Source organism: Cydia fagiglandana, chromosome 9 (genome assembly GCF_963556715.1).
Source record: "Cydia fagiglandana chromosome 9, ilCydFagi1.1, whole genome shotgun sequence".
In the NCBI taxonomy this organism is placed as follows: Eukaryota; Metazoa; Arthropoda; class Insecta; order Lepidoptera; family Tortricidae; genus Cydia; species Cydia fagiglandana.
The window spans coordinates 19,224,503-19,251,686 of record NC_085940.1 but is presented as its reverse complement, the minus strand read 5'-3'; the positions used below and the strand labels follow the sequence as shown (position 1 = coordinate 19,251,686).

The 27,184-nt window shown below is 36.9% G+C and overlaps 3 protein-coding genes across 4 annotated transcripts in view; 1 reads left to right on the top strand and 2 right to left on the bottom strand.

Annotated features, from left to right (window-relative positions):
- Window positions 1-27,184, bottom strand: part of LOC134667540 (prominin-like protein) — a 494,736-nt gene that overhangs the window by 143,921 nt on the left and 323,631 nt on the right. The gene's annotated exons all lie outside the window — the stretch shown is intronic.
- Window positions 1,256-17,693, top strand: LOC134667553 (cytochrome P450 9e2-like). Its single transcript, XM_063524979.1, has 10 exons — window positions 1,256-1,467; window positions 12,094-12,257; window positions 13,274-13,411; window positions 13,903-14,105; window positions 14,460-14,595; window positions 14,786-14,878; window positions 15,183-15,404; window positions 15,789-15,889; window positions 16,427-16,595; window positions 17,112-17,693. Exons 1-10 carry the CDS (start codon window positions 1,268-1,270, stop codon window positions 17,276-17,278), a joined length of 1,593 nt encoding a protein of 530 aa, XP_063381049.1. The 5' UTR covers window positions 1,256-1,267; the 3' UTR covers window positions 17,279-17,693.
- Window positions 18,949-27,184, bottom strand: part of LOC134667796 (uncharacterized) — a 28,762-nt gene continuing 20,526 nt past the window's right edge. The window contains exons 15-23 of the mRNA XM_063525204.1: window positions 25,050-25,069; window positions 24,436-24,573; window positions 24,089-24,291; window positions 21,012-21,147; window positions 20,603-20,698; window positions 20,269-20,490; window positions 20,089-20,189; window positions 19,587-19,755; window positions 18,949-19,132 (exon numbers count right to left, since the gene is read on the bottom strand). Of these exons, the coding sequence (XP_063381274.1) occupies window positions 18,966-19,132; window positions 19,587-19,755; window positions 20,089-20,189; window positions 20,269-20,490; window positions 20,603-20,698; window positions 21,012-21,147; window positions 24,089-24,291; window positions 24,436-24,573; window positions 25,050-25,069 (1,252 nt within the window). The 3' untranslated portion in view covers window positions 18,949-18,965. The remainder of the gene's footprint in view (window positions 19,133-19,586; window positions 19,756-20,088; window positions 20,190-20,268; window positions 20,491-20,602; window positions 20,699-21,011; window positions 21,148-24,088; window positions 24,292-24,435; window positions 24,574-25,049; window positions 25,070-27,184) is intronic.

Genomic DNA, 27,184 nt, shown 5'->3' with positions numbered 1-27,184 from the left:
AAGTCGCACGCTTTTACCGCTAGGCCAGCAGCGCTGTCTCTCTATCACTCTTATACCATATTAATGCAACAGTAACAGTTACGTTTCGTTCGCTACGGAGCGTAAGCAATTGGCAAGTTGGCTACCCGGCCTGATAGTAAATACAATGATTACGTCATAATGCACTCAGAGTTTGCAATGATATATAATTTTCTTGTTAGTATTGCTTTTAACATAGCTCAGTGTGCTTGTCATTTTGTTTTTTATCGCATTTGGGTCTGTATCGTAACTGTATCGTGTGTGTGTATCTGTATCGTGTTTGGGTTTGCATTTGTCTGTTTGGGTAAGTAAAGACCGAAAACAACGTGTACCTATACCGATATTAGCGCCGCGTTTTCGGAAACATAACACAGCCGACGTATTATGGATAGCTTTATCCACGTGATAAAATAACTGTCACTGTTTAACACCGTGGGATAGAAAGTAACGGACACCGTTTTATCATGCTGTCACGTAGACAACATCAATCATCATCCGTACTGGACAGGGTGGAGGGTTTTAGTCCGTAGGCGGCTGGAGCAATTCCAGCTGAGTCAGACATGTTGCCAACGGGACTGGCAGAATCCAATGAGGATTACCTCCACCTCTGACAAAAAAAACCCGCCAAGTGCGAGTCGGACTCGCGCACGAAGGGTTCCGTACCACAATGCAAAAAAACGGCAAAAAAAAACGGTCACCCATCCAAGTACTGACCCCGCCCGACGTTGCTTAACTTCGGTCAAAAATCACGTTTGTTGTATGGGAGCCCCACTTAAATCTTTATTTTATTCTGTTTTTAGTATTTGTTGATATAGCGGCAACAGAAATACATCATCTGTGAAAATTTCAACTGTCTAGCTATCACGGTTCGTGAGATACAGCCTGGTGACAAACGGACGGACGGACAGCGGAGTCTTAGTAATAGGGTCCCGTTTTACCCTTTGGGTACGGAACCCTAAAACCTGAAGTTAACACTACCGGAACACTTTCAAATATATAAATCAACGTGCCACATATAAAAAAAAACTTTTATTGAGGTTGGCACTTCGGATTGGTCCCAACTCACCCCATTTTATGGCTCCTCTACACGATGGGCCAACACCGGCCACTCCAAGGGACGCATTTATGCGTTAGATGGAGCAAGTGATATTGCTATCTCATTCTACCGCATGGCTGCGTCCCTTGGAGTGGCCGGCGTTGGCCCATCGTGTAGGAGCCATTACGATAATTGTTTTAGATCCCACAGATCATGTTGCTCTACATATGGACCGCAGCCCTGGTGGCAGCAGTATACCTATACTGCCGACAGGTTTACTCAAGATTCAGCAAACATGGCGTCAAACACTTAAAGCCCGTACCCCTGCTGGGGAACATGAGTCCTATAATATTCAGAACTCAGCATTTTATTGATTTGGTTGGTGAGCTGTATAACAAGTTTCCTGAAGAAAGGTTAATATTAATTAATATGTCATTAATACAAAACATGTTAGACTATGGGCCCGATTCGGATTATAAAATAGACATCTATTAGACATCACCAAGATACGATAAGGATATGTTTAAGATCTAACCTGTCAAATTTGTCATTTGCGAGATTCTGGAGTATTCTTGAACGATTAATTTCCACAGGATATGACTTAGACATCCAATTCACATCTAATAGATTTCTTACTCTATCTAACGTAAAAGTGACATTAGTTGCCCGAATTGCACTGCAAAAGAGAACTAGTTGATATCTAAACCATGACGTATCTAGAATGGATCTAGTATACGTGTCGTCTCTTGAGAATATCTTGAAGTTCGAATAAGGCAGTATGATTTGCTAAAACAATATCATAGAGAAAAAAATACACAGAGTGCTCACTCCATACATCAGTTTTAGTACCATAAAGACTATTAGTTTCGTAGTCGGCATCTAGTTAGTATCGAGGTCAGGAATTATCAGTAACTGCTACTTGACAATAGATGTTACAACCGAAAAGTCTAATTCACGGCTCGATTCGGAAAATGAATTAGATTTCTACTAGACTTCAACAAGTTACGATATGGATAATTTAAAGATATTTGTAAGATAGATATGTCAAATTTGATGTTTCCGCGATTCTGGAGGTCCTCTTGAACGATTTTGACAAGTTATGACTTAGATATCCAAGTCACATCTAGTCGATATCTAATTTAGATCTAGTTGATCTCTAAATCGTCTTTAGATCTTGTGATTATCTCGAAATCTGAATAGGTCTGTAAGTCTAACTCAACAATTTTCAACTAATCTTATAACCGGATTAACCGGAACTCTATTTTCAACTCTTCTGCTTTTAATATTAGTTGTAAATTGTTGTTTAATACAATTTTCGTGAGTCGCAACACTAGAGAATTCTAATATCAAGTAGCGGTACAGTTAATTCCACTACTCGATGCTAGATGTCGACTGCGAAAATAATGGTCTTTTAAGTACCAAAACCGATGTATAGAGTGAGTACTCTATGAATTGAATTGTTTAGTACCGTAAAATGGGGTGAGTTGGGTGAAATTTGACTTTCAAACCTCGATAAAATTTTATTTTTACATGTGAAAACTGAATAGTGTATATAATAAGTGGTTCGGACGTTTGTATTTTAGTTTGTATTTTATTTTGGGTAGTTCCATTTTATAACTTTGACGATAAAGAGGAAAACCCACCTCACCCCGTAGTGCATCGTATTTGGGGTGAGAGGGTGTTCGCACCTGACTGTTGTAAATCCGCACTTATACACTGCACTTTAAAGTTCACTTTCCTATCACTAAACACTGTTACTTTTACTACTACTACTTCACTGTATCACTGTCACTTTATTTTTGGTTACTGACTTGACCATGGAAACTGTTTGACTCCATTGTTTTTGGAAAACATACCGTTAGCTAGTTTGCATTTTAAAAAGAGACATCTAGCGATCAATTCAGTAATTAATTTAGAGTATGTACATTTATGCGGCAATTTTAAATCTCAACATCCTCCGCCGCCAAGGAAGTATTCCTTGATCACTAGTTAGGAAGTCGACACAGCTTGGTAATCGGCCGTTGTGTGATCCCGAAAGCTGTGCGAATGTCATACATACGAGTCAATCCATCAGTGCCAGGGTACTTCTTAAGTACTCTACCTACTCTCCAGTTTGCTGGTGGAAATCTTCCATCTTTGATCAATACCAGTTCTCCAACTTCTAAATCCTTCTTAGGTGTATTCCATTTTGGACGCAATTGCAAACGAGAAAGGTATTCGCTTTGCCATTTAATCCAAAAATCTCGTAGCATGCGTTGGGTCAACTGCCATCTCGATAAGCTGGATATGTTACTCTGCTCATTACTGCGATCTGGTAAGCAAATCAAGGGTTCGCCGACCAAAAAATGTCCTGGTGTCAAATAATCTAGATCATCGCCTAATGGAGCCAATGGACGTGAGTTAAGGCACGCTTCAACTTGCGAAAGTACCGTATAAAATTCTTCGAACGTCAGGGTTGCGTCTTGCATTATTCTTTTCAGATGATACTTCGTTGATTTTACACCTGCCTCCCATAGTCCTCCAAAGTTTGGTGCTCCAGGGGGAATATATCTCCAGCGAGTTCCTTTGTCGTCTAAACTTTTGAGCAAGTCTTCTGGGATTTCGTTGCGACCTTGTTGTCACATCTTCAATAATTCTTTTTCAGCTGCAACGAATGTTGTACCATGATCACTCCAGAGTTCCTTGCAATGACCACGTCTAGACACAAATCTTTTGAAGGCAGCGATAAACGCTTCTGTGGTCATATCGCTGACTAGTTCCAAATGTATGGCTTTGGTAGACATACACACGAATAAAGCAATATATGCCTTGTATGTCTTAGCTCCTCGACCTTTACTCATTCTGCATGTGATGGGACCGGCAAAGTCAACACCGCTGATAAGGAAAGGGCCTGAAGGTTTTACTCGAACTTCCGGTAAGTTGCCCATCAACTGAGTATTCGTCTTCGCATTGTATCTTGCACACGTTATACACTTCTTGTAAAACTGCCTTATTGAAGAACCTCCTTTAATTATCCAGTGTTTGCTTCTCAAATATGGTGTCATGAGATGCGGCCCTCCATGAAGAGTGTTTTTGTGAGCATCATCCAACAAAACAGGTAACAATACGTTGTTTTTAGTTATTATAACAGGATGCTTCTGATCCATACTCAACTCTGCGTGCTTCAGTCTTCCTCCTAATCTGATAATACCTTTATCATCCAGATAAGGTGTGAATTGCAGTAGACGACTGCTTTTCTTAATAGCTTTTCTACTTTTCAGGTGATCAATCTCTTCAGGAAATTCTATCTCTTGGGACATCTTTAAACACAAGGTAAGTGCTTCATCTCTTTCTTCACAGGTTATATGTTTACTAACATTCTTTTCTTTTTTCAGGATCTTCAGCCATCTTCTACAATATGAAATAACGTCCAGAAGTTTTTGCAGTGACGAGTATTTCTTCAGTAAGGTAAGCTTTTCAGAGTCTGTTTCTATGGTTGTTGTCTTACATTTCACTAACAAGCGTTTCTCTAACTCTGTTTCAGGTATGGAGTCGACGGGTATGGTGAAATCAGGTTCTCGTAAGAATTCCGGACCATTGAACCATAACTGATTTTGTTTCAGCTTGCTGGGTGACAGACCTCTGGAAGCTGGATCTGCTGGGTTATCCTTGGTATTGACATATAACCAGTGTGTGTCTAAATTGCTCCTTATGTCAATCACTCGATTTTTGACATAGGGTGTCCATCTGTTTGGATCTCCTTTTATCCAGGCTAAAACCACTTTGGAGTCTACCCACGCGTAGGTTTGTTGCAACTCGATATTTAGAACTCTCATCACGTGTTTCATGAGTTTGCTAAGTAGAGAAGCTCCACATAGCTCAAGGCGTGGCAAAGACAATGGTTTAACAACTGGTGCAACTTTTGTTTTTGCTGTAATTAGAGCCACTTGACATGGTGATCCATCTTTGGCTCGGAGTAAATATCTATGGAGTAGAGACGCGCACTAATTTCTATCTGAAAAATTCTGTCGTTTTTGGCGCGGGGGACGAGGTAACGCACACAAATAATGTTAACACTAATGCATTTTTAGCATACGTCGCTACACACGCACACGACAAAATTATCAAACACTAGCAAAAACTATATTCACACAAGTACAAGAACAAACACAGACAACCCTGTCCGTGAACGAGATGACGTCAGTTCTAAGTAAACCTAGGTAGTGCGAGGGACGCGTCGATAATATTGTCGATAAAATTGACAATGAATTTTAATTTCTGCTTTTATCAATTATAATAATAATACAATATCAAGTCTTTGTACCAGCATTTTACTAACTTTCAATTTTTGTATTGTTTAGATGTTATTTCTAATAGTTTGTCAATTTGTTTAGGGCCAATCTTGCAAGCTGATATAGAATGATTTTTTTATTATCAGTTCATTAGTTAATATTTTACATGTTGGTTTACTTCTGAAAGCAATGCAATATACTATCGAGCATCCAGATCTGCATGATGACAGAGATGGAACGCGGCCATAGGATGTCATTTAAGGGATATTGAGTAGGGGATAATTAGTATATATATCGGCGGTAGATCGTTAAATCGGGCATATCGAGATATTCCTAGGCATATCATGAAACGCTGCCATTTAATAATCTGCCTTTTGCATTTTTTGCCACTTCTAGTGCTGCATTCTATGTGGCATTTGGAGCAGAATGCGTAGATACTAGGTAGGTACTAAAATCATACGCTACCCAAACACGTACTATAAGTAGGATGTCAAGCCATTTCAGATCATGACATGCCGGCGTTTCATGATTTGCTTAGGAATATCACACCTTGAAGTTAGCACGATATGGCTGGTGGTCACTAGGCAGATCATCATCTGCCTAGGAATATCACACCTTGAGGTTTGTACGATATGGATGGTGTTCGCTAGTCATCATGACCATCTGTATATTATTCATTATGTTTATATCGATTTTACCGATTTTGGTTTTTATGGTGTCCCATCACTAATATTGGTACGGTGATACCAGAGTAATAAATTAAAAGTGCCTATTTATGGAAAGTGACAGCCGTAAATACCTTAAATTAATAATATATTTGACATGTTAAATAAAAATATATAGCTGGTCAAGCAAATCTTGTCAGTAAAAAAGGCGCGAAATTCTAATTTTCTATAGGACGATATCCCTTCCCGCCTACTTTTTTCAAATTTGCCGCCTTTTTCTACTGACAAGATCTGCTTGACCAGCTATATGTAGAAACTAAAGGAAAAATTAATTTTCAAAAAATAGTCTATCGGTAATTTTACGTTATTTAGGGGTTGTGCACAAATCACGCGAGATGGTTTCGACTACTTTTTGATCCCCCGTCCCCCTTTTCTTTATTCTTATAGATCTATTAATTTGATTAAATAGATTAGGTTGATATGAAACTAAGGTGTTATATGAAAATAATGTGTTACATAAATTATATAACAAAAAGCATAGCAAATAGGACATATTACTGCAATGTTCTGCCGCCAGAGTGTAGCACTAAGCTAGCTAGTAAATTTTCTCTTTTCACTTTATCGCTCAAATATGCAATAGTGATAGAGAGGTTAGATAACGAAATTTAAATTTTCTTGTTCCGCGGCGGACCACCAGATTGTGATGGATTGTGGTAGTCGCGCCCCCTACGCAGAGTTTCGCATAATATTTCCTATTAGAAATTCTACTCGTACCTAATTAATATTTAGAAAGTCTTCTTTAGAATTACCCTAAATTAGATCTAATATCATATCACTGGTATCACTGTCAGATTGACAATGTTTTTTAGTTATTTGCAAAATTAATGCACTATTTGATAATATTTAGATGTAATAGTACTTAAATATGATAAGAAACGTGTTCTTTTTGTAGACTAGACGTTTCCGATCTCATTTTGCATGATAAAATGCTGCAATTCGGCATTTTCGGCTCCTATCATTCCGCTTAGACTGACATTTGCTGAATGGCGTATGACGTGTGGCAACTAGTTTTATATAACCTCCTTGACCGGCGGCCGCGATCTTTTTGCAGAGGGGAACGCCTGTTAATGGCCGCTCCATAGATATTTACTCCGAGATCTTTGGGTATAACTCGGAGGTACACGACTGCTGCATATCCTGTCTGGCATGCGTCAGAAAATCCATGTAACTCGATCGCTGAATTTTTACTAGAACCAGTCCAACGATTAATCTGTATCGCTGATAACGCAGGTAAGTCTTCTTGGTACTGGATCCATTCTTCTTTTAGATCTGTGGGTAGTTCCTCATCCCAATCTAGCTTTTCCAGCCATAGCTTCTGCATGAACATCTTTGCCTTCATGATTGCTGGTGCTAACCAACCCAACGGATCGAAAAGTGAAGCGATCTGTCCGAGTACATTTCTCTTTGTGACAGGTTTCTCAGTATTGATTTCTTTTTGTGTAACTTTGAGTTTGTCTTCATCAATATTCCAAATTATTCCGAGTGTCTTTATTTGGCTCTTTCTATTCATGTCTACTGTATTTGAACTCTCTCTCTCTTTTCAGGTTGTATGGCCGACATAAATTCTCTGCTGTTAGAAGCCCACTTTTGTAACTCAAATCCACTTTTGCTCATTACTTTGTTCAGCTCTTCGTGTGCTTCTAATGCTGACTTCACATCATCGAATCCTGTAAGTACATCGTCCATGTAAAAGTCTCTGTCTATAATTTCAGATGCTATAGGGAATGCGTCTTTCTCTTCTTTGGCCAGCTGTTTTAGTGTTCTTATTGCCAAATATGGTGCTGATGCTGTGCCAAATGTTACTGTAAGCATTCTGAAATCTTGAATCTCTTCTTTTGGATCGAATCTGTACAGAATTCTCTGGTAGTCAGTGTCTGTTTCTCGAACCTTGATCTGTCGATACATCTTTACAATGTCTGCCACAAAACATATCTTGTTTTGTCTCCATCTCATGATAACGTCTCTTAGCTCTTCTAGCAGAGTCGGTCCAACCAGTAGTTCGTCATTGAGAGATACTCCATTAGATCCTTTACAGGATGCGTCAAAAACTACTCTAACTTTCGTGGTCTCCCGATCCTCGCGAACCACAGCATGATGTGGAAGGTAGACTGTTTTCTCATCTTTTTCAGGCTTGCCTACCGGTTCCATGTGTTTTAACGTAAGGTACTCTTTAACCCTTATCTTGGCAAGGCTCAAAATATCTTAAATATTAACATTTTTTTAGTTTATTGTCACCTATTGAGCATACTAGACTATTAAAAAATAAGAAAAAAAATCCAGGATTTTCCAGTTTCGGAAAATCATATGTATCATATTTGATACAATGCCAATAACTCGACAAAATAGTTACCTGCTTTTTAGAAGAAAAATTAAGATTTTAATAAAAATAAAATATATAATGCAACAGAAATTAGCATTTACTACTAATTAAATGCAATCTAAAGCATCTGATGACTATTAAACCTGTAAAAATAAATTATATCTACGAATACCTGATCACATGGGCGGAAAATTAGATCCCGTTAAGTTTCAAAAAAGTCGTCAGCAAAAAGTTGAGTAAATATGAAAAGTAAACAAATAATTAAAAGTAAAAAAAAAAATATTTTTAATTTATTTATGGGCTATTTTTTGCCATACACATATTTTTCCGTGCTACGGGCTACGGCGTAGCAATAATGCTACAGCGTACGAATATATTGTTAAATAACATCTAGTACTTAAAAAAATCAAAGTTTAATAACTAAATAATACGACAACTAATATTAAATAATAGAAGCATGTTTTGTAACCCCACAGAATTAAAAAAAATTAAAAATCATGTAAAAATATTTTGACGATAACTTGGCAATGTATTAAATGTAATACAATCCTTTCGATATGTACATTTCTGAATTCTTGGCAGTGTATCAAATATAATACATAACAGTTTCATGTAAGGTTCTGTGTATTAAATGTTTTTAAATTCGAAGACATTATAAATATGTATGCACTAAGAGACAGTAAAGATATCAAAATGTAGATTATGGAAAAATATATACTAACATAAGAAATAACTGCAAAACTTCCAGTACGAACCGAAATCTATTGTTTCCGCGGCGCCATGTTGATTATTACTAATTAATTTACAATGACACTCGTGTCAATTATTTTTTTCTATAAGTAAGGAGGGTAGCTCGACATATTGATGGCAGAATTATTGTGTTAGGTAATAAAGTGAACCTGCTAGATTTTTTTAAGTTCCATGTATCACGGGTGTTACGATGCCAAGATAAGGGTTAATCACGTTATCGTACTCAGTTTTCAATTTGCTGTTGTGTGCTAACTTCCTCTCTAGACATTCAAGTCTTTTGACAGCAATTGAACGGGAATTTTCGGGAACAATCGGTGTATCTCGTACGAATGGTAGTCCAACAATGAATCTTCCATCCTCATCTCTCGCTAGTGTTTTCTCATAAATCTCTTCAGCTCTCTTCTCTTGAGGCGTCAGAGTGTCTTTGCTCTCATTATCTAGCGTCTCCGATTCCCAAAATCTTTGCAGCATGTTGTCTAGACTCACACTCAAATGCATGCTAACAATTCTTCCATTCTTCCCGTGCTCTTCGGCGGGTGCTCCGCCCGAAATTATCCATCCGAATAACGTCTGTTGCGCTATCGGTGATCCTGGTTTGCCCTTGATGACTCCACTCATTAAAATGTCTGTATAGACATGCACACCAAGTAACAAATCTATCTCTCCAGGATTGTAGTATGTGGGATCAGCTAACTCCAAGCCATGTAGTTGAGACCATTGTTCTTTATCGATCTTCGTAACAGGCATTATGTCAGTAACTTCCTTCGTCACGTAAGCGGTGCAGTTCAGCTTGTAGCTCTCATTAATTCTCGACACAATTTGTATCTCCGCCGCATGCTTGATTGGAGTCGACATCTTCGCAACACCTGTCACTTGACCCTCCACCCTTGTTCGTTTGAGTTGTAGTTTGTTGACTGTCTCCTCTGATATAAATGACTCTTCCGAACAAGGATCTATGAGTGCTCGAACTACTTGTGCTCCTCTGTTTGTCATAATATTCACTAGTGCTGTAGCTAAAAGAGTAACCCGTCTCTGAGAGGCACAGTGAGATACTATGTTGATTGTTGGTGTAGCTTGCTCTTTGTTTTCTTTCTCTGGTTTTTCTTCGAGTGATACAGTGTTAGGTTTAGTAACGTGTAATAGTGTGTGATGCTTCCTCTTACAACGCAGGCATGACGTATTACGCTTGCAAAATCTCACGCTATGTCCAGGCCGTAGACAGTTGAAGCAAAGACTCCTAGTTTGAACCTCCTTGGATCGTTGCTCGGGATCCAATTTAGCAAACTCCTTGCAGTTGTAGATGAAATGATCTTCGTTACAAAAACCGCATTGTTGGTTGGAGTCTGTGTTACTGCTAGGCGTAGCAGTTGCATGAAACGTCTTGGCTCTAACTTGAGGCTTCTCTTTTGGGTGCGCATTTTGAACCATTTCCAAAACTCTAAATCTTCCCTCCAAAAATTTGCTGAATTGTTCCAATGTCGGCAAGTCTTCCACAGATAATGTCTTCAGATCCTCTTCCCAGTGCTTGTGTGACTCCGTATCTAACTTGTGTACCAATAGATGTATTATGATTGGATCCCAGTTATCGATACTAATGTCATTGTTCTTCAAGCTGTTCAGACATTCTGTAGAAATATCTAGCAATTCTTTGACACCTTTGGCAGATACAACGCTCAGTTTCTTTTGACCCAAAAATCTATTCAAGATTAAGTTAACCATAATCCTCTTGTTATTGTATCTGTTGTGTAAGGTATTCCATGCTACTTCATAATTTTTCTCGGTAATTTGAATGTGCTTTAGCAGTTGTTCAGCTTCGCCACTAAGACTACTCTTCAAATAGTGCAATTTCTGCACTGGGCTCAATGAACTCTGATTATGAATGAGAGATGTGTAAAGATCCTTGAAAGTCCCCCAATCATTGTAATTTCCATTGAACTGTGGTATATTAATCTTAGGTAGCTTCACTTCCTGGCTCTGTGGTCTGATGGATTGCTTCTCCGTTCCTGATGTATGACTCGTTTGCTCTCCTTCTAATTTCGCAAGTATCTCCGCTTTGGTGTCTATATACAACTCTTCTCCATTGTCGTATATCTCTTGCGTAAAATATTCGTGACTATTTCGCTGTTCTGTTGTCGCTATCTTCACTATCTCTCGGTGAGTGTTTTGAAAAACTTCCCAAAGTTTGTCTAAATTCTCCACTCTGACTTGCAAGTATGACTTGGTTAGTCTCGCCTTGGGACACTTCTTGAAGTTTGTAGCCGTTTTCTGAAGAAGATGTAAGTTATCCGCTTGTACTACGAATAAGGCTTCCATTTTGACTAAGTTCAAATTCCAAGAATTTTCTAAGTTCCAAACTTCTAAGACAAGGTTAGTGAAAAATATTCAAAGTCTTTTAATCACAGAATTTTTCTATGTCCTAAATTCTATGAAAATTTTCTAAGTCTCGGACACTCGAAAATTAGACTATGTCCAAAACACTACGAAATATTCTAAGTCCCAAATATCGCGGAAAATTTTACAAGTCCAAAGCACACTTCGCGAAATTCTAAGTTTAAATAAACAGAACGATCTTACTCAATTATAGTCCTTAGTGCAATCCGATAGAGTCCACTTTGCACTGCACTATCACTCGCGTCACAGCCTGATCCGGCTCGAAGGACCAGTAATTAATTTAGAGTATGTACATTTATGCGGCAATTTTAAATCTCAACAGAGGGTTTTTCATACAAAGGTGATTTTGGAAGATTGTTGGATCGATTTTTTTTTTACTATGCGTATTACTATAGCCCCATTTTAAATTGGAATACATTATTTTTGTAGAAGTAACCTTAAAATCCCTTCTCACCCCCCTCTCAAACCTTCTCTCCCCATTCATAACCCAACTCTCTCCGCGAAACCTACTCACCCCGTTTTACGGTACTACGGGTAGGCCCGCGGGCCTTAAGGGGGTAATTTATCATAATTTATTTCTAGGTTTGTGGGTAACTTTGAATTCATAAAGCCCACGGTATGCCTAAGAGATATCGACCTGATCAAGAAAATCACCATTAAGGACTTCGAGCACTTCCTCGACCATCGCGGATTCGTCAGTCCAGAAACTGACCCGTTATTTGGAAGGAACTTGTTCTCTCTAAAAGGTATGATAATCGAATTTAAACTGTTGTGAGACATACTAACATTGTATAATTTTACGGTTTAGACTCACTTGTTTTTAGTCACTCGCGCGACATGTTTCTAGGCTCTCCGAAACATGCCGCGCGAGTGACTAAAAACAAGTGAGTCTAAACCGTAAAATTATTCAAGGTATGATAATACTTAGGTGGGTGTACGATTTGGACTGATTTGGGTATTATGAACTGTAAGATATTAAACAAAATCAAAACAATCCAAATCTAAATGAATTGTATTAAATATCAATACTTGATTTGTTTAACCCAACGACGTTTTTCGTAGTAGCATACATATCCACTTTTAAAGTTTTACGTACCTACGGTTTAAAATGGAGCCTAAAAACAGAAGTTGGGAAGTGTCAGTCTGTGATGAAAAACACGACACAAACCTAGGTACATATACCTACACATAAGAAACAAGATAACTACTTTAAAAACTAATTACATAAGTAACTAGATAACTAATTATGTACTTAAAAAACGTAAACTACTAAAATTATACCTATTTTTGAAATTATTTTTATTCCATAGTCGAGTAAAAAACAGGATGAACCTAATAACAAAACTCTAACATTAATACAAAAGGATCCTCGTTGATTTAAGTTCATTATATTTTTTTTATACATGTTATAATAAATGAATCGAAATAAAAATATGTACCTAATGATTAGAATTGTCTTGAGATTTACAAGTTTAGTGATATTGATAAAAATAAAATATAGTTTTTATTGTTTTGTAAGTGTTTTTATATTTTACTTTTATATGCATATTATAATTAACCTAACTTAAGAAGGAAAATAAATAAAGAAAATAGTTTAAGAAAAGCGTTTTTACGTGGAACGATTCATTCCTAATTATGCCATTAGTTTAAATACCTGCGTATTAAAAATAAACTTTAAAACTAGAAATAACTAAATAAATGATTTAAAAAAAATTAGAGTCAAGAAAATATAGGTACCTACCAATTTAATGAATGCTTTCAGGTCAAGAATGGAAGGACATGCGTTCAACATTAAGCCCAGCGTTCACGAGCTCGAAGATGAAGCACATGCTGCCATTCATAGTCGAGGTGGGCAACCAGATGGTCATGTCGGTGGATCGGCAGTTGAAGGAATCGAAAAGTTAGTTAACAACATTTAGTTGCAATGTGTTGCTACTGAGTGAACTGATTTAGTTGGCTTGTCGGTATTTAATGAAGAAAGCGAATAAACACCAATGATGATATAGTTTTGACGACTGGTCTGGCCTAGTGGGTAGTGACCCTGCCTATGAAGCTGATGGTCCCAGGTTCAAATCCTGGTAAGGGCATTTATTTGTATGATCATATAGATATTTGTTCCTGAGTCATGGTTGTTTTCTATATATTTAGGTATTTATATATATTGTTGTCTGAGTACCCACAACACAAGCCTTCTTGAGCTTACCGTGGGGCTTAGTCAATTTGTGTAAAAATGTCCTATAATATTTATTTATTTATAAAAATAAAAAAATGTAGATATGATGAAGATTTTTCTTTTTGACCGTCACATTGTCATTGCCAAATACCTTGTAGATATATGATTTAAATAAAATCAACAAGGACGTGGTATCATTGTACGCTTTTCACTTGCAGATAATTACATAGACATTGAAGTCAAAGACATGTCAACCCACTACGCTAATGATGTAATAGCGTCCAGTGCCTTTGGCCTAAAAGTCGACTCCTACTCGGAGCCAAACAATGAGTTTTACAAAATGGGACATAGGACTACTAACTTTGGCTTAGCGGCTATTCTAAAATTTGTCGGATATGCGTCATTTCCTCGCCTCATGAAGGTCGGTTACTTTCACTACCCTTAGCTACATCATTCTTGTAATTATTTAAAATGTCAACTATCACTTTGCTAGGCAAAGGTATATCTCTCTTCCATCTCTCTTCATGGCAATATTTCAAAAGATTAAGACATCTTTGTGTGAAATTGAGGATAATTATTTCTGTCTTACTTTAATTCTTTACTACGCTCTTACACTCAAATGCCTTGTTTTTGATACTTCTCATTACTTTCATTTTACTTTCCTCCCTTGCAAAATAATATATTATTATAAACTAGATATTATTATAAATTATATATTATTATAATATATTTACACGTGATATATAAAAAATAACTAAAATATCTATATTTTTAGCTAATGAACATAAACCTCTTCCCGGCTGATGTGACGAATTTCTTCAAGCACTTGGTACTCAGCACGATGAGGGATCGTGAAGCGCACAATATTCTGCGACCAGACATGATTCATTTACTTATGGAGGCCAAGAAAGGTAAAATTAATAGTTTATAGATTTTAGAAGTAGTAGTGGTAAATCACATTAATCTTCAATCAAATCAAACCACATGCAACACACATTAAATTCGTAAAAAGGCGGCAATTATGTCGCTAAAGGATAAGAAATCCCTTACAGATTATCAGAGAATTTTTCATCTAAACATGTCGCATTATCTGATAGACAGGTCGACTTGTTCACGAAGATTCCACCAAAGATGATGATGCTGGATTTGCTACAGTGGAAGAGTCTAATGTCGGCAAAAAGAAAATTAACAAAGGTACTGCGGGCTGAGCACGGTCGCATTTTTATCGCCTGTCACTAGGCATAGTGACACGACAGGCATGTCGTTTTAACTAGTCTGTAAATGGGAAAGTGACATGCATAGTGACAAGCGATAAAAATGCAACCATGCTGCTATATTTAATGTATTTATAAATTCATGAAACAAAATAATTTTGGTTAGGTAATAATAGTTGAAATTCATCTTACAAATGATAAACTGCTCACCACTCATTGTATTCGAATAGTAAGTAACACTTAAATACACGTGAGTGAAAAAAAAAGGAATTTTCTTTCGTCAGATTGGACAGACGAAGACCTGATCGCACAGGCGGTTCTTTTCTTCGTCGCCGGTTTTGAGACTGTCTCCACGGCCATGACCTTCCTCCTTTACGAGCTGGCTCTCAACCCTGAGGTCCAGGAGAAGCTGGCAGAGGAAGTAAGAAAGCATGAGAAGAGGAGTAGCGGCAAGTTTGATTACAACTCCATTCAGAACATGGTATATTTGGATATGGTGGTGTCGGGTAAGAAATAAATGAAAAGTTTGATTTTGGAACATGTTCTTGTGTTTTAGTACCTAAGGGCCACTTACCATCCCACTAACACGGGGTTTTTTTTTTTTATTATGAATGGGCTTACTCATGGCCACAGACTAGCCGAGGCGTAGACGTGGCCTACGATGGAGCGAGCTCGCCCAGAAGGTGCCTGTTAAGCGGTTAAACCGTTAAAAGTGTCAAATTGTACTGGTAACCCTGGTAACTCCAGGTTTAACCGGTTAACCCCGGGTTAGTGAAATGGTGCAAGTGGCGCTAAGTTACTTTTTATGAAAAATAATAGTCTGCGAGCGATACTTCAAGAGAGGTTTGTAGATGTTTTGTTATTGCAACTGTATTGTTTTGTAATTTCAGAATCTTTACGACTTTGGCCTCCAGCTATTGCAACAGACAGAGTTTGTACGAAGGACTACAATTTAGGGAGACCCAACAACACAGCTACTCAAGATTTTATTGTAAGCTAACTTTCACTTTTAAATGTACCTACCTATACTGTAAGAAAATTTCAAAGCACTTTTGTCTTAGATTTTATGCACTGTAGCCCTTACACCTACTAGTAGTAGGTAGGTTTACGTTTTATTCAGTCTTTCACAACCGGCTTCCAAATTTATCGAATTCGGTCAGGCCGCTTTAGACTATTATTATATTATTTGAGAAGGAATATTCCTATTTCGCAATTGTCAGGTAGATCAGGATATAATGGTACAATCCTGGAGAAATATTTCAACGGAACTCTTTAATAGCAACTGCGTAGCTTTGAAAATAGTGACATTTTGTGAAATGGAACTGTTAAAGAAGACCATAAAATGATGGCGTCCTGTTTTTAACGTCGATTCATTCTTTGTTAAAAGTTATATTTGGTAAGTCTGACAAAAATACTGCTTGTGATACGAGACTTCCACCAATATCACCACTAATCTCATCTTACACTTAAAAGTTTATCACTTCAGTCAACTGCATTCAGCACTTTTGTCAAATCTAATAAATTTCAGCTTAAAAAGGGTGACGGCATCAACGTACCAATAGTGGCAATTCATCGCGACCCAAAATACTTTCCGAATCCCATGAAGTTCGATCCTGAGCGCTTCTCTGAGGAGAACAAGAAAGAGATTCAACCCTTCACTTACTTACCTTTTGGTCTGGGCCCAAGAAACTGCATTGGTATGGAACTAATTTATAAAACAACATAGTATTGATAAGTAAAAGTGACGTACGGATGGCAACAACAGCTGCATTAAGAATCACGTTAGACCGGGCCGTGGCCGGGCCGGAGCTTCCGGCACTTCATTTTCTATGGAAATCACCACGTGATCACCCACCGCACGGCCCCGTCTAGCGTGAGTCATACTTACTGTTGAGACATTACTCCTGCGGAATTCATTGATACGGGCGATGTTCCTTCACTTTTGTCACTGTTTTCTGCCATTGCCTCAAAAACAACTCGATCGTTGTTTTTGAGGTAATCGAAGATCCAGTACCTGAAAATGAGTTGTTAAAAGATAGTAAATAAACTGTAAGCAATATTGCAGTTCTTAAATAGAAATAGAAAAAACATGACTATTGGTGTTGACTAACTAGCAACTAACACAGAGAAGTAACAGTACAAGAAGTGTTGCACAATGATCACATCTCAGTGTGTGGTCAAGTGAAAAATTCAAATAATGTAATTATTCCCAGGGTCCCGATTCGCGCTGTGCGAAGTGAAGGTGATGGTGTACCAGCTCGTCCAGCGCTACGAGCTGACGCCGTGCGAGAGGACCACCATCCCCTGCGAACTGGCCAAGGACAACTTCAACCTGAGGATCAAGGGAGGGCACTGGTTGAGGCTAAAACCGAGGGCTTAGTATAAACGTGTAAAATAAAAAAAATGTGTCAAATCCCTGAATATTATAAATGCGATAGAATAGAATCAGACCAAGGATAGTCTGCAGCGAAATAGAATCAGATCAAGAATAGTCTTCTTAACGTAATTGTAGTATAAAAATTTAAAGTAACAATGCACCTTTGTAGTATGAAATTATGACGTATAAATGACACTTGCGCTGCGGGGGCTATCAAATCCGCTGCAGACTTTTTTTGTTCCGACTCTAGTAACGTTATCTGTTGTTTCCTCTTGTTTGCAAGACAGCTGAATTACACCTCCGCGGAGGTTGGCAGCTTACATATTATAAAAAAAGTTAGTGTAGCTTCGTTTGTTTTTTTACTTGTCAAACCAGATATTATTTTTTACCACAATAGAAGATTAAACATTTTATTTTACATTCTGTAGTTATTACTATTATAAATCCTTTAGACACGTAAACACCTCTTCACGAGATAAAGGTGATTCCCCTTCCTCTAGACGTAAGTAATTATATAGATGGAGAGCTGGCCCTGAATTATGGTTCCTGATTTTGAGAGCAACAAAACTAGACAGTTTGCTATAATATTCTTAATGCTGCATCCAGGCGCCTGGTAGTTGTTCATCGGTGGAGGTAATTAACCTATTATTGTTGGATATAAGCCAAGCCTTTAATATTGTGTGCCATAAGCGGCTGTTGGTAAAACTTCACAAATACGCCATAAGTAATATTATTATGTACGCTGATGCTATAAAATAGCAGCAGTACATAATAATAGCCTGAATAAAAACTAATCATATGTAAGAAATACAAGCGGAGTGCCCCAAGCCAGTGTTTTAGAAACACTGCTACTTTAGAGTTTAAGGAAGGTTTACTAACACTTTTTCCGTGAAACAGCAAGGGATTTAGTAGCTTAGCTCTGCGTCGTCGGTGAGCCTGAGCTATTAGCAAAAGACCCTTCTAGAATAAATTGACTGACCAAATTAATGTAAAAATCGGGGAACTTTGCTTAAATTGGAAACCAAAAAATTGTTTAAATTTTATTTACAAATATACATGAAATATTACAAAATACTTATTGACAGATACAATAGTTATTAATGTTAATTTAATTTGGACTTCACTAGAAATTTAATTACAATGTGCAAGATCGTGATTAATGACTATTATAGTCATGCTACAGTCAACTGCATGTAATAGACAAGATTCTGTGGCGAATTTTCTTATTAAACAATTGATTTTGATTTTGAGTGATAGAAAATAGTTGATAAGAATAGAATAGAATAGAATAGAATAGATTTATTCGTAAGCACAAACAATCGGAACAGTACATAGCATAAAAGAAAACACAAAATAAGATTAAAGTGCCACGAAATGGCCCCATCTCAGCATGTTGCTGGTGGCTTCCAGCGCTGATATTCCGATAAGATCAATGTAATAAACTAGACTTAACGACAGTGACATTATCAACTATTTTCTATAACTCAAAATCAAAATCATATCATCAATTGTTGAATAAGAAAATTCACCACAGCATCTTCCCTGTTACATGCAGTCACTACGATTCTCTTTAGGACCGCGAACACAAATGTTATTTCACTAGCGTGAGTCGGACTTAAACCCTTAACTTTAACAAACAATAGTTACGGAAGTTACTATCACACATTTACTCTCACATTCACACATGAGCTTAAATCCGCGGCTTGAACCTCAGCCAATGTCCGCCTTTGATTTTCAAATTGAAGCTGTCCTTTGCCAGTTCGCAGGGGATGGTAGTTTTCTCGCACGGCGTCAGCACGTAATGCTGGACGAGGCGGTATACCATCACCTTCACTTCGCACAACGCGAAACGGGACCCTGGGAAGAATATCATCAGTTAGGAACGTCAATATGCCCAATGGGCCTACCGCGAACCATGTTCGACGTGTTGCCTCTCTGTCGCACTTGTAAAATCGTACGCAAATGTGACAGGGAAGCAACACGTCGAACGTCGTTCGCGGTAGACCCTCAGGTTATTGTGTAACAGTCTAGACTCTAGAAGGTAATTTTGTTCGAAGTTACTAGAATGTCGGTTGCCTCATAGTGAGACAAACTAGTTAGTGGTTAGTGTCTTCTTTCCTTGACAAATTCTTCTTTAAACCTTTGTCCATTTCACGCCAAAGCCACAAGGAAGGAATCTTGGCAAACAATTAAACATGCGATGATTTCCTTTTATTATAATTGGTTAAATGTCGGGATCACGACGTACATCTGAATTCATTTATGTCCTCAGACAAACTCTATGTGGATTTTATCACAATAAGTTTTTTACCAATGCAGTTTCTTGGGCCCAGACCAAAAGGCATGTAAGTGAAGGGCCGTATCGTATGCTTGGTCTCTTCAGAGAAGCGCTCAGGGTCAAATTTCAACGGGTTTGGAAAGTATTTTGGGTCGCGATGGATCGCCGCCACTGGTACGTTGACGCCATCACCTTTTTTCAACTGAAATTAATCACGAAATAAGGTAGACAAAACTTCAATCAGTGCATTTTAGGGGGCAAAACCATACATAGTAAATAAAGCTTTTGGCAAACAAGCACATGAAAAACAAATATTTCATAACTTGGACTGCAAAAGCAAAGCGGCAAAAAGGTTTTTATTAGGTCCAACTACTTCCGATTTTATCAAACTAAGCAATAAGTACTTTCCCCTTGTCAAATAAGAATAAATAATACACAAGGGTACCTATATCTAAATTTACTAATATTTACCTACACTTATAAATAGAAGTGAGTAAAAATGTGCATGTGAAAGTAAAATGTAACGTAAACTCACAATAAAATCTTGAGTAGCTTTGTCGTTGGGTCTGCCCAAATTGTAATCCTTTGTGCAAATTCGATCTGATAAAAAAGCAGGAGGCCAAAGTCGTAATGTTTCTGTAATTATAAAAACAAATACAATAAAAGTTACCGAACCATTAATTAAATATAAGATTTGTCTTGTAAATATCTGTACCTGAGACGACCATATCCATATAAATCATGTTTTGGATGGAATTGTAGTCTAACTTGCCGCCACTCCTCTTATCGTGCTCCTTAACTTCCTGAGCCAGCTTCTCCTGGACTTCAGGGTTGAGAGCCAACTCATAAAGTAGGAAAGACATGGCTGTGGAGACCGTTTCAAAACCGGCGATGAAGAAAAGGACTGCTTGTGCGACTAGGTCTAAGTCAGTCCATTCTGGTGAAAAGAAATTGTAACTAATAATATTGTGTGCAATTTACTCTTAAAAATCTGATGTTTTGCATTTGATTGGTATTGCGTAAAGGGATTTTATTAATATTGTACCTACCTTTCTTAATATTCTTCTTTCCAATATTAGATTCTTCTACTGTAGCAAATCCAGCATCAGCGTCATTAACAGAGTTATCTTCATTAACAAGCTGACCTGTAAAATAATACTTTTCAGAAAAAGTATTATTATTTTTGGTCAATCTACTCGTACTGAGTTAATGATCTAACGGATTTCATACGCCTACCTACAACAATAGGTACCTACTTAATTTTACATACATTAAAATCATAACTAAAGTAAAATATCGTTCTGAAGTTATGAACATCAACTTAATGAGGATAAGTACCTAGTAAGTAAGTAGATAGTGCAGATCCCTAATTAAGTAAGTCATAATATTGTAAAAGTATATCAAGCACCGTTTTTTGCCAGGGGCAAAGTGCAAACACTTCTTCTTCTTCTCTATTACCTTTCTTGGCTTCCATAAGCAGATGTAACATGTCCGGTCGAAAAATATTGTGCACTTCACGGTCCTTCATCGTGCTTAGGACCAAGTGACGGAAGAAGTTTGTCGCATCAGACGGGAAGAGATTCATCATCATTACCTAAAAATAATATATTTATATATCTTGGTATCAATATGAATAACTCAGTAAATTCTCTAATTCTTTAGTCTTTGTGAACGAATCGTAAGTTATTATTATCAGAGATGATTTTTTAGGGTTCCGTACCCAAAGGGTAAAACGGGACCCTATTACTTAGACTTCGCTGTCCGTCCGTCCGTCCGTCTGTCACCAGGCTGTATCTCACGAACCGTGATAGCTAGACAGTTGAAATTTTCACAGATGACGTATTTCTGTTGCCGCTATAACAACAAATACTAAAAACAGAATAAAATAAAGATTTAAGTGGGGCTCCCATACAACAAACGTGATTTTTGACCAAAGTTAAGCAACGTCGGGCGGGGTCAGTACTTGGATGGGTGACCGTTTTCTTTTTGCATTTTTTCCGTTTTTTTTTTGCTTTATGGTACGGAACCCTTCGTGCGCGAGTCCGACTCGCACTTGCCCTGTTTTTTTAGTTTTAACTTCGGAAGACCTATCAATTCCTTTATGGGCGATTCTCAGAGATGACATTCGGTGCCTGACTTCGGTGCCAAAAATTTTTTTTAACTTATATAATATGCGAGTTTATTTCCTAAAATCTACCCTTGATATAAAAAATATTGGTAGTGGAGGCCTCCATTAGAACCTTATAGTTTTCAAGATATTTGAGATTTAAAAACACCGAAATCATGTGCAGGCACTGAAATCAATTTTCGTCACCGAATTCAATAATGCTTACACCAAAATCACATTTAGGTTTTAAATCTCAATTATATAATTATTTTAATCATATTTTTCAATCCTATTTGTTGATAAGCGATGTAACAAGGCTAATGATCTCGAAAGCTTACATAACTTTAATAGATATAGACTCAAGATTTTAAAATAACCAAATTACGGCTTGTAAATCAACATCTCTAGCAGATATCCCACACTATATGACTGGCCTCATATAATAGGGTGATGTGTGGTCCTGAAACGAGTTTCAGACGTGTCGACATTGTCGACCACAAATTCGCACATTATAATCAATTATTCATTGCATTATTATATCCATGAAGGAGAAGATGTTTGTTTCACGCAATCCGACCGCACACGCATCTAAAAAAAACTTATGTTACCTGCACCCGATAAACAATACACTCTTGAGTGGTGTTCAATGCTCATTAAATATTTAATGTACTTATAAAGCAATGTGATGCAATACGGAAAACAAGTATTTTTTTAATAAAAGAGTTTAAAAGCGTGAACTCTAATCTAATATTTGAAGTAGTCGAGTAATGCTTGAAGATCCAATTACCAATTAATTATGATCTCCAGCACCCTTGTTGTTGACAAAGACATAAGACATTGAGGATTGTTAAAACATTTGCTGTGTTCAATTTGTGTCTATGGCTATCCTTTAGAAATATCGATCAGTAGGTACGCTCAGTGCCTTTGAAGCGATCTCGACATTAGAATGCTATTTTATTTTTAATCCCTTGTTCTGTACATCCCGTCCCTTGGGTTCACCTTGCATAGTACTTACATACACAAGTTATTTTAAAAGAAGTGGGATCTAATTGACTACATTTATTTAACATGGCTGACATGTTTAAAGGTATCGAGGTGTAGGGCCTCCGGTGATACAGAGGACAACGAACATAATTTACTTAATTGGTTGGAAAAGAATATCAAGACAGAGAAAGAAACATTTAGTCTATACGTCTGGTTTAAAAAACTACTCACAGTGAACTAGTGATTTTGTGTACCTACTATGACATAATTTACTTACAAACATAATTTTACGTTTGTACAACGTATCTTTCACTTTTTAGACATGATAAATTAGTACAACAAACTAGTTTACAAAGCAGGATTTGAATTCAGTGATCACTTTTTTGATATCGGTGGTCAAAAAATCCACCGAAACCAGGGAAATCAACACCAGCGATATCAAAATTAATCGCTTTTTAGCAATTACAGAAATAGCATGAACGATACAGAGGAGATGTAATAATGGTGGATTTACGTACTTTCGATGACTTCTTAATCACTTACATAACGATAATTGCACTAAAACTTTCGGAGTAAATTGCACCACCGATCTCAAAAAAACATAGGACCAAACCCTGCGAAGGACGGAGAAACGTTTAAAAAATCACTTTATTGTACTGTGACTGTACCTCTACTTTATTCAACGGTTAAGGCACAACTAAAGCATACTATGTTTGAGACACTGAGTTCCTGGTGTACAACTTTCAAGGAGTACTGACATGTTTTGCAAATTACACCGATATCAGTCACTAGCCCGGGACACATCGTAAATTTGGTTTTATTCAATGTGTTGAGCAAACACATTATTGTGGTATAAAGAATATGATAAGCTAACTAATACCCTATGCGTGAATACCCATAATAACTCCGATCTAATGCCCCATCTTGAGTAATAATTTTTTGTTTCATAAAATCTGGGTGCGGGACACGCCCACCGAACATCATTTTTGGCATTTGAATTTTTTTTTCTTGTATTATTTAAATAATAAATAAATAATTTGATAGTGTTCCAGACAGAATATAAGCTGAAGATCATGCCTAAATTAATTCAGATTTATTGAACAGTAAATTCAATCAATTACTGCCCCGGACACGTAAAAACGGCCCTCCTGAGAAATGCCCTTATGTTTGTCAACAAAATTGAAATCTAGGCCATTTGTCGTCTTAATCTTGTTTTATTCAATAATTTAAGCACTTAAAATTACCGATAGGTAACATTTTATGGAAGATGCACACTTAAAAATAGACTTAAGAGAAAAAGACAAACTATAATGTAAGGGTAAACTATAGATAATGCTATTAATAAATGAGACTTTTAATAATTGTGATATTTATTTTTATGATGTGATGTAAAATTATTATATTATAAATAAATAAATTGAATAATAAATCAATGTGCAAAAACCTTCATGAGCCACGGAAAGTTTGAATGTCCAAAGACCTTTAGAATCGCCGCGAAGCCAAAAGTAGAAGTCTTATATCCCATCTTGTAGAACTCATTGGACGGATCTAAGAGGGAGTCCACTTTTAGGCCAAATGCACAAGATGCTATGACATCGTTTGCGTAGTAGGTTGATATCTCTTTAGTTTCGATGTCCACGTACCCCTCTGCATAAAAAGAGGTAACAGTAAAGAACTTTAGTTGAACTATCTTTCAAATCAATATATCAAACCGTACAAAAAAAATATGTATCTTTAAAATGATTCACCTTAGGGAATAAATACATTCCGATTTGCCACATTGCTACTCACTTTTCGATTCCTTCAATTGCCGGTCCAAAGAGACAACCATCTGGTTGCTCACCTCGACCATGAATGGGAGCATCTGCTTCATCTTTGAGCTCGTGAACGCTGGGCTTAAGGCGGAACGCATGTCCTTCCATTCTTGACCTGAAATTGATTTAAATCAGTAGGCATATTAACTATCATTTAATTTATAATTCACACTAGGTCTTTCTGAAGTTTGACCTTCGGTTTCGCATGGTGCGAACGGACTCGCCGCCCAACGCGGATTTTGGCTTTAGACCCTCGCAGAGCCTAAAATAACTATTAAAGTTAAATAATAATAAATATTTGGGACAATCTTACAAAGCAGAATCTTGCAGTAGGTATTCGATACATTGCTAACTATCGAGTACCTACAGTCAGCAGCAGGAGTTGCTGAGCAGACGAGGTGTTCAAAATGACCTTGACGCGACGTTGTTGTTAAGAGAATAAGAGCGTGTCAAGGTCATTTTGAATACCTCGCCCGCTTAGGAAATTCTGCTGCTGACCGTACAATGAATGCAGTCGATACACCAAATACCACAATGTAACGAAACTCGCATGCAAGTTCTTGATCCATCTAAATGGTTCTTTATACACACCTCTTAGAGATATCAAGTTCCTTCCAACAGCGAAATGATATACATGGAAGTATTCTGTCCGCTCAATTATGACCCAACGCAAACTACCCCGCGATAGGCGGTACTTACAAACTGCTCGATTGGCAATCTCAGTACGCGACCGAGATGACAGTCAGTGACAAATGGCTAAATTGATTTATAAAAACAACGTTTTTGTAATAAAAATATATTCATGTGTCGTGAAGTGGTGCAGAAGTTATTTTAGTTCATACCAAGGACAATGGAATCACTTTTCACTTGTAGTAAACAGATAACTTCAGTAAAATTTGGAAAAAACATGACGATTTGTTTTCAATACTACCGTGCTAAGCTAAAACGTAACAACTGCATACGACTTTCATAACAACATACGACTTTTTAAATTGCGAGGATAATAGGGATGGTGTTATGCCTAATGAAGTAGACTATTTTATTAACTTGTGTTTGGTTTAGGTATTTTCTATATAATTATAAATAAATTCCTTCTTACAGATTTGTATTTTCCTTTTTTATTTCATGAGATGGAGCTATAAAAAAACTACCTAGTTATTTCAAATTAATAATCAAATTTGGTATTGCCATTTTACATTACTTTCCATTCAGATTCCCACAAGATGCTATTCGCAGAGAACTATGGAAAAAAGCGTCCAATTAGAGAGACATGAAATTGAGTGGATGCCTGGCAAGATATCTAGAATGGTGTACTTTCGTTTGGGCCAAATACATTTCGCCAAATTTCACTTCCCAGCAAACTTATCGCAATAGTTTCATTTCCCAAAGAAACCTTTAGCAAAGTTACACTTCGCATATAATTTATTTGGTGAAATTATCATTTGGCATGATTTTACTTTGTCAAATGTTATTAGGACAAAAACTTATTTAGCAAACGTTTTTTATTGTCTAATATTATATTCCATAAAGGCATGCTGCGCCGACCCCAAGTGAACGGAACAAGGGCAAGAGAATGATGATTATATTACAATGAAGTATTTGAACAAATTAAATTATAATTATAATTATTTATTATTTTTCAGTTGATGATTATATTCCAAAAAGATGTTTGGTCAAAATTGTCACTTCGCAAATTTGACAAATAAGCATATCTATTTAAAGTAATTTTTGTTATGTTAATATAGGTACGTTAAATTCTACGTAATTTGGGTGGGTTGGGTTAGGTTTGAACTGCGATCCTCACAAAACGAAACCACTATCAGAAAAGTGGGTTAGGTTAGGTTAGAACTGTGACCCTCACAGAATCGAAATGCTATTAGAAAAGTGGGTTAGGTTAGAACTGCCGTCCATACAGAAACGAAATACTGTGTACTAGAAAAAGGTCATCGAAGTGGATTAATTAATTTAATAGAATAACGAGATGTAAAAAAAATTGCATGTCATTTTAGACTAAAATGTGGTTTAAAAATTGGTAGTTATTTACAATTTTTGGGTTACATTTATTACTTTGGTGTTATTTGCTTTAATAGAATAGCAAAATGTAACAAATTTGGTTATCATTTTATATTAAAATGGAGTTTTAATTTTAGTGATCATTTACTACATATTTTTGAGGAATGTTTTTTTTTGACGTTACATTTTACTATGTTCATATATGTAATGATCAGCTAAATACCAGACAAATAAATTCCGCAGCCTCCTCTCTATTGGTACCTATGTAAATTGTATGCCATGCAATATTTTGGGACATGTAAGTTATGCTTAATGATACATTTGACTAAATAATATTTGGTAAAATGAAACTTGTCCAAGTAATTATTTGCTAAACAATAACTTGCCAAAAAAGACTATTGCTAACTGAAAATATGCGATAAGTTGTTTTGCCGAACATTTTTTTGGGAAATGATAATTTGGGAAACATAGTTTGGGATGTGATACTTTGGGAAACGTTTTTGGGCCATTCGTTAGTAAACCATCTAGAATATGTTCTATTCATGAGATATAACCCGTGAGATAATCATACCCGGTCTCCTATATGTAGATACATTTTTCCTATCATGCTTTCACTGAATTAATTTAACAAATGCACACAGAAAAGAGCGGCAAATTTAGAAAATGTAAGCGCGCGAACGGCTATGGTCCCATACAAAATTTTCATTTTGCAC

Coding starts and splice junctions, on each gene's coding strand:
- LOC134667553 (XM_063524979.1), top strand. CDS start 1,268: ATGTTGCTCTACATATGGACCGCAGCCCTGGTGGCAGCAGTATACCTA. Junction 13,412..13,902: donor GCAGTTGAAGGAATCGAAAA/GTTAGTTAACAA, acceptor TTTCACTTGCAG/ATAATTACATAGACATTGAA. Junction 14,596..14,785: donor ACTTATGGAGGCCAAGAAAG/GTAAAATTAATA, acceptor TCTGATAGACAG/GTCGACTTGTTCACGAAGAT.